This window comes from Indicator indicator, chromosome 1 (assembly GCF_027791375.1).
Source record: "Indicator indicator isolate 239-I01 chromosome 1, UM_Iind_1.1, whole genome shotgun sequence".
Taxonomy (NCBI): domain Eukaryota; kingdom Metazoa; phylum Chordata; class Aves; order Piciformes; family Indicatoridae; genus Indicator; species Indicator indicator.
The window spans coordinates 113,457,280-113,464,884 of NC_072010.1; the positions used below are offsets into that span (position 1 = coordinate 113,457,280).

Here is a 7,605-nt window from a genome sequence, read left to right on the forward strand (position 1 = left end):
CATTGTACCATTTATAAAATGATTATTCTATCCTGGACAAAAGTGTAAATTAAATATTTCAGGTACTTTTTTTAATTATTATTTTTTAAAGAATCTGTTCTTACTTGAAAATGGTTGCCTAAACCATACTTGGAAGTTAAGCTTGCATTTGATCCAGTTTGGATTTACTTATATGAGCTACTGCAAATGTTCACACTGGCAACACCAACATTTGATTTTTTCATTAGGTGAAGCTGATGAGTCCATGATATTCCCTCTGAGTGTCCCCTGTTCTTGATCACAAAGTGACTGCAACAAGGCACTGGTGGCCAGGCACTTTGGCAGCACCAGGGCCATCACAAACCCATCAGCTTCACCATCAGTTATTCAGCCTGACTGAGATGAGTGCCTGCAGCTGGGCAGCCTGGTTCATATCAGGTGTTGGTCGGGCTTTCCCTGTGCAAAGTGCAGTCCTTTCTCCCTTTTTGCTAGGAAGACTTTGCCTCGGGAATCTGCATGCCTGGCTGCTCCACGGCCAGCTGGTTTTCAAAGACACAGCACAGCTTGTAATTTTCTATGAGCTTGGCTTGAAAATACTGCCTGTCCTTCTTGTGCCAAACGTCTGTGGCAATGTAGGTGTTGTAGGGGTCGTGGGAGCCCTCCAGCCTCCTGGCGCGGATGTTGGTCAGCATGACTCCTACTGTGAAGAAGCCAAAGAGGCCAAACATCATCAACACGTAGATGATTTCCAGGTTGGTGCTGGCACTTCTGACCTGGGAAGGTGCAGAGTTATTTGTCTGCTCCATATAGTCTTGAAGCAGCTTGGAGAGGAGTGAATTCATGGCTGTGTTGTTAGACAGCACCAACATTTCGTTCCTGTGTCCTTCACACTTCTTTCTTCCTTACTTACGGTTTAGCTAGAAAAGAATAAAGGAGCATGCCATCAGATAAAGAGGCTCCTCTCTGGCTCCCCTCCTTGGCCAGAAAGATACTTCAGAGCTGGCACAGAGGCAGGGTGACTGTACAGGCCTGGAGGGACCTCTTCATCTCCTGTTTCCAAGCCAGGCTAGGTAGGTTGAGTCCATCCCCCATAGACATCTGCCTTACTAAACTTCCTCAGTCTTCAGAGTCTATCATGGTGTGCAGCTGCCTCAGCTGCTGGCCACTCACTCAGATACCTCACACAGGCCTCCTGTGATGCTATTTAAAGCCCATGACTTTTCCCCTGAGTCCCCACAGGCATGAGAAGTGTCTCACTCATGTTCTGGAGCAACTGCCTCTGGTGTTCAAGAATGCGATCATGGCTTCCTTTGGTGCTCTCTCTCCTATATGCAGCTCAAGGATCGAATTTGGAAACAAAACTTCTGTACTCAAGCTTCAGTGAGTGGAAATCACCAAGTGAGTACCTGCAGCAAACTTCTCCTCTCCACCCTGCTGAGGAGTCTTGCCTTTCTTCTGCAACTCATAGTGATTTACATCATGCAGAACCAAGCAACTAAACTTCTTACCAAAATGCATTCCACCCTAATTTAAAGGAACTTTCTAATGGGCATTTGCCCAGGGAATGGACAGAGAGGGAGTCTGTAACTCCCTATGCAGCAATGGAAAGAAAAAACATCTCCCTTCATCCTCCCTCCTGCAGACTAGCAATCTTTCCCCTCCCCAGCTAGTTCATTGCTTTCCCCTCCAAAATAAATTGCCACGTGACTAGTGTTTTATTGTCTGGTTAGGAGGGCTTCCAGTGACATTGCTGCAGGTCAGAAACAGGACAGGAAATGGTAACATCAAGGACCTGGACATCCCAGACCTCCCCTCCACAGTGCTCCGCATTGACAGTCTTACACATGAAGCTGAAGGGTTCTTTCCCCTTTCCAGTATCAGCTGTAAATCAGTTAACAAGAGCAACCCTACCAGCACTGCAGCCCCAAAGCCTCAGCAGCCAGGTAACATGACTGAGAATCTAGCTGCAATGCTTAATTTAAATGTCTCCAGAAAATGAAGACTAGCCCCCCCTCTGGTTTTGCCCTCAGCACATTTGAATGAGGTACTGTTATTCAAGGTGACTTCTGTGACAACAGCATTGTAATCACATAAGATGGCTTTCTACAGTTTTAAATTTGTGAGAGTAGGCCAGCATGTTGGCAAAATCTTCCTCAGCATACTTACCCTTTGTTGTTTTGGTTTATTTAAGAGGTACTATATTGTAATCATTTATAATACATCAAGAATGAAATGAACCCTCGGGCAGGAAGCCACCAAAGAGCCTAAGCACCAATTACACCCTCCTGTGAGGGCGACATTAATGATGCATAGGTGCTGTACAGGACCTCCAAACAGGAGAGAGCTTAGCTGTGCACACACCCTGCAGCTGATGGTAGTGTCACTGCAGTAGATGAGATGTAGCTAGAGGCTTCTTTTAATTGCTTGTGCCTTGCTATGCCACAAATGCTGTGAAAGGAGATGCTGAGGCAGAGGAAGCAAGGCTGCTGACCTTATGGCCTGCCATCCCCCGTATGGAAAGCAGTTATTTGCCAGGTGTGCTCCCTGCTACCAGCTGCTGTCAGCAGCCAAATGAAATACACAATTAATGCAGGCAGGAATATGATCAAACATGCTCACATGAATTAATTGCTAATGCAACTGTGTGTACTGATTTTCAGTCTGAACACTTTTGCTAGACCTCCCAGCTGTGCAGTCACGGATTTGGGGCCATGTCTCACTGGAGGTCAGATGCTTAGCCCAGGATGATAAATTCTGTTGGAGAAAGCCCTCTTCTCCTCATCATATAACATGATGGGAGGCATGAGTGGCACCAGCCCACACCAGAGGACAGCAGACTGCTTTCCCTGGTGAGTGGGTGACCACAGGGGGCCCAGGGTAGGCTCTTGAGGGCTCAGACTCACCCCGCTCCAAACAAGCACTTCCTGCAATGAGGTGCCTTGCCAGCAGGAAAAACAAGCACACATGAGACTACGCCTTGGTATTTTGGCTTTAAATACAGCCGAGCCTGGGGGTGGCAGAGGGAGACAAAAATCGTCAGTACAAAACAATATTCGGATCCAAATTTTGTTCAGTTGCATGAGTCAAAGCTACAGGAAATAACATCTTGGCAGCTTGGGCTTAATAGTTAAAATCTATTCACATTTCACAGCTGCTTCCAGATCCTGTAAAGAGGAAAGGAAGAGAAAAAAAGAAGTTTAAACCTTTATCTGAGATCACTCCTCCTAAGTGTGTAGAACGTGTCGACACTGTGGAATGTCAACCTGCTAAGAAATCACATTGCCATCATTTTAAGGCAAAGAATATTTCCACTGGATCTCTCAGCTTGTTTCAGGAAAGACAGGCAATAATTTCTCATAATGATCATCAGTAGTGCTGAAGACACTTCAGGTGCTGATGAACTGACGTTTTGAGGCTGAATATCCTCAGCTACCTCACTATATTCTTTTGGAGGGCCCCTGAGGGTTGCAAGCTATTGCCTGCTTCAGGGTTGCTTGCATGCTGGCTGGGCTGGAAGCTGAGCAGCCCCATCCCTGTAACCACATCAGATCTCGGTAACAGGAGAGGTTAAGGGGGGGGAAGGGCATGCTGCTGGTCCCCAGGAAATCACCTCCTGAAATTTCAACAAGCCTAAAGGCCTCACGCAGCTCCGCTGTAATCCACACTGGAACAAATTTAGAGTTGAAGTACACAGGAGTGGGAAGAGCCACCTGTGCCACTGGCCTACTCCATGGCAGGTGGTCACATATTACTGTCCCAAAAGCTCTCTCTTTGGACCTTAACCAGAGCTCCCTGCTATGCTTCCCAGACAACTGCTGATGGACTGAAAATCACTATCAGTCCCCTTGTGGACCTCCCTTAAGGAGCTCTGAGTAACATCACATTCAGCCTCAAATCAGCATTGTGGTTTACCCAGGTTGTATTCTGGCAAGCCAGGACTTCACCTAAGGTGGTGGTCTCCATTCCACACCATCCCACAGGAGGTTTCAGTGCATGCTTAGAGGATCAACTCTTCTACATCTCTTGGCAGGGGGCAAGAACTGAGCAGTGAACTGCCTGTGTTAAAAATCAGCTGGGTCAAAGCTAAAGAGTTCAGCAACTCTTTCACTAGCCAGTGATTCAGAGGGACTTTCCTAAGGCTGGCAGCAGCCTGGGCCACATCCTGCTCTCAGATGCATTGCTGCTTATCCATCCATTACACTACACACAGGTGAGAGATTTCCAAAGCAAAAGCAATGGGCTCAGTGCAGGTTTCTTTCCAACACACTGCTTTCCCAGTAGTGGAGGTGTGCTGTTGTCTTTGTCCATACTCATATTCCATCAGGTGTCAACAATGACCTGAGCCACTGCCCTTTTCTCCCTTTTGGCCATGGTCTGTGATGCTGAGTAGCACCCCTTAAGGTGGCCTTCATACACTGTGCCTTGTCCCTTTCCTCACTGTCATGTGCCACTCCCCTTTTCTTTCTCATGCCATGGATTTCTTGTGGAAGGTGGAGAGGGACCCCCTCAGCAAGTTTGCCAATGACACTAAACTGTGTGATGCAGTTGATGCTCTGGAGGGAAGGGATGCCATCCAGAGGGACCTAAACAGGCTGGAGAGGTGAGCATGTGCAAGCCTCATGAAGTTCAACAAGGCCAAATGCAAGGTCCTGCATATGCTTTGGAGCAATCCCTGGTGTCAGTACAGAGCAGGAGGTGAAAAGGATTCCAAGCAGCCCTGTGGAAAAGAACTTGGACATGTGGGTGGATGAAAAATGGAATATGAGCCAGCAATGTGCACTCACAGTACAGAAATTATCAGCTGCAACATGAAAAGTGTGGCCAGCAGGTTGAGAAAGGTGATTTCCCCCCTCTACTCCACTCTCACGAGACCCCCATGTGGAGTACTGTGTTCAGCTCTGGGGCTCCTGAGTAAGAAAGTCATGAGCTGCTTGTGGGTCTGTAGGAGTACCATAAAAATGGCCAGAGAGCTGGAACACCTCTCCTGTGAGGACAGGCTGAGAGAACTGGGATTGTTCAGCATGAAGAAGAGAGGTTCTACAGAGACCTTATAGTGGCCTTCCAGAACTTAAAGGGAACCTATAGGAAAGATAGGAAGGACTCGTTGTGAGGGTATAGGGATAAGACAAGGAGTAATGGTTTTAAACTGAAAGAGAGTAGACTTAATTTGCTGTTAGGAATTCTTCACTGTGAGGGTGGTGAAACACTGGAACATGTTACCCTGAGAAGTTTGCCAGGTTAGATGGGGCTTTGAACAACCTGATCTAGCAGAAAGTGTCCATGGCAAGGGAAGTTGGAATCAGATGATTCACCATGAGAGTGGTGAGAGCCTGGAGTGGAGGGAGGTGGTTGAGGCCCCATCCCTGGAGGTGTTTAAGGCCAGGCTGGATGAGGCTCTGGCCAGCCTGATCTAGTGTGAGGTGTCCCTGCCCATGGCAGGGGGGGTTGGAACTAGATGATCCTTGTGGTCCCTTCCAACCCTGACTGATTCTATGATTCTATGATTCTGTGATCTTAAAGATCCCTTCCAATGCAGATCATTCCATGATTCTTTCATTCAGTATCTTCATAAAAAGTATGGATTTAGGATGGCAGGCAGGATGCTGCATTTTCTGGAGTTTAGGAACAGACAAAAGCAGGACTCTGAGGAGACAGATCTATATCATAACTGTCTCTGTGTAGTCATATAGGTATGGCCTACAGTTTCTGCAGTCAGTGAAGGGATGAAAAGCATCTGAAGGCAGTTGAACCACCATCTCCAAAGCATTTTCAAATATTTCTTATAAACAAACAGGTTCTCAACAGGTATAAAACTATTAATTCATTCTAAATTCAGGGAACATCTGAGGGTCCTATACAGTGTTTATTTTCTCTGTCTGCTGGCTGTTATGGCTTGGGATGCCTTTAAGTTGGACATCACTCTATGCAAAATTTTCTCCAGGAATGTACTTAATACAGGTGAGTTGTTCCTTGCAGGGGTGACAAAATAACCACACCGAATATTGCCTTCCTCATACACCCCAAAGATCACTGCATAGAGAAGAATGAGTCCTGCTCTGCTTATTTCCAAACACATCAGAGTCTGTTCACACTTCTTAGCCCCTCAACAGCTGTCACCATACCTTGCTGCTCCCCAAAACCTCTGTGGTTTGGCCAAGAGCTGTGGGATGCATCTGGGTGGAAGGGAGACCTCCTAGAGAAGGAAGGCAGTTTTATAGAAGGAAGAGTGAAAAATTAATTTCTACCACCTGCTTTGTTCATGGTGGTATCTTCCCTCTGGGAAGGAAGGAAAGCTGGCCCAGCATCAACACTGAGAGCTGCCTCCTGAAGGAAAAAACGTTGAAGGATCTCTGGCAGAGGGCATGTGTCAAGATTGCATTTTACCAGCAGGAATTAGGGAAGAAAGCTTTAAGCCACCAACGTTCCTTGGTTTAAAAAGGCTGCGTGTGATGAAGGGCTGTGACAGCCCAGCTCAGTTACTCCTGGAGGTATGAAGCAGAGCATGTTGTGAGACTGTAGTTTGGAGATGCATGGGCAAGCATGAATAGGCTTCACATGCATCATCTTTATCTGCCATCTCAGAAACCAACCCTGAGCATGGCTGAGGCCCTGCCCCTCCAGTACGACCATGCTGTGAGAGACCTACTCCTAATCTTAACCTCTTGAATGTCCAAATGCTAAAAGCTATGGAGTGCCAGAGCTGCAAAATGCAGGTCCATGAGGTTACATGCATAATGCAGAGTCTGACCCCCAGCTGGGTCTGAAGAGAAGCCAGGCTGAGCCTGGAGAGCATGCTGTGCCTCTCTAGGTGCTGAGGCAGTTGCTCCCACTACTGCTGGGAAGGTAGGACCATGATGGGGTTATCATTACAGAGCTGTAAATTGGCATTTGAGTTCAAATAGAGAAATTTGCAGCTGCAGAGCATCTGGCACTTAATATAATTTCTGTTTACACCATAAATGCCAGAACTGACTTACACCTGGCTGGTTCCCAACAAAGGCAAAGCAGAGTGGGTCTGTCTGCTCAGAAGCAGGCTGGAGGCTGTTTCCTGAGCCTGGATGCCACTGCCAGTGGAGGGCACCCAACCCAGATGGAGCTGCCAGCTCTGGCGTGGCCCTTTCTGCTGCTGTCTGACTTGGGCTCATTTCCAACAGCTGAGCTTCAGGGCAGATGAGATGTTGTTGAGTTGCAACTGACTGCTGGGGTTTAGAAAGAAAAGAGTTAATTTTTTGTCATGTAATGTACCTAGAGGATGTGACACTCAGCTTTGGATCTCAGTGGGAATTTTGTCCTTGAGCATTAAGTGGGCAAACTGATTCACTTTGGTTAGCTGTGCTTTTCTTCCCTGCTGAGGTTAAAATGTGATATTTGTTATGTAAATAGAGGTGGATGTTAGGTGACAGATGTTCATCTCCTAATAAATTTTATTAGCTCTCACAAATCAGAGGACCTATATTCTAATTTATATTAAGCAAACATCTCCAACAATTCCTCTTTCTTGTGTTGTTGCCAAAAGCAGCAGTACCCAAGCACCAGAAACTGAGGGAATCTAGAGGAATGCAAATCTTCGGAAAATGTAATGCCCTAACAACTTCTCATCAACTGAAGACACACACAAAAGCTCTG

The 7,605-nt window shown here is 46.8% G+C and overlaps 1 protein-coding gene across 1 annotated transcript; it reads right to left on the reverse strand.

Moving 5' to 3' along the window:
• Positions 1–467: 467 nt before the first annotated feature.
• Positions 468–875, reverse strand: KCNE1 (potassium voltage-gated channel subfamily E regulatory subunit 1). Its single transcript, XM_054387977.1, has one exon. It carries the CDS (start codon positions 846–848, stop codon positions 468–470), a length of 381 nt encoding a protein of 126 aa, XP_054243952.1. The 5' UTR covers positions 849–875.
• Positions 876–7,605: the final 6,730 nt, after the last annotated feature.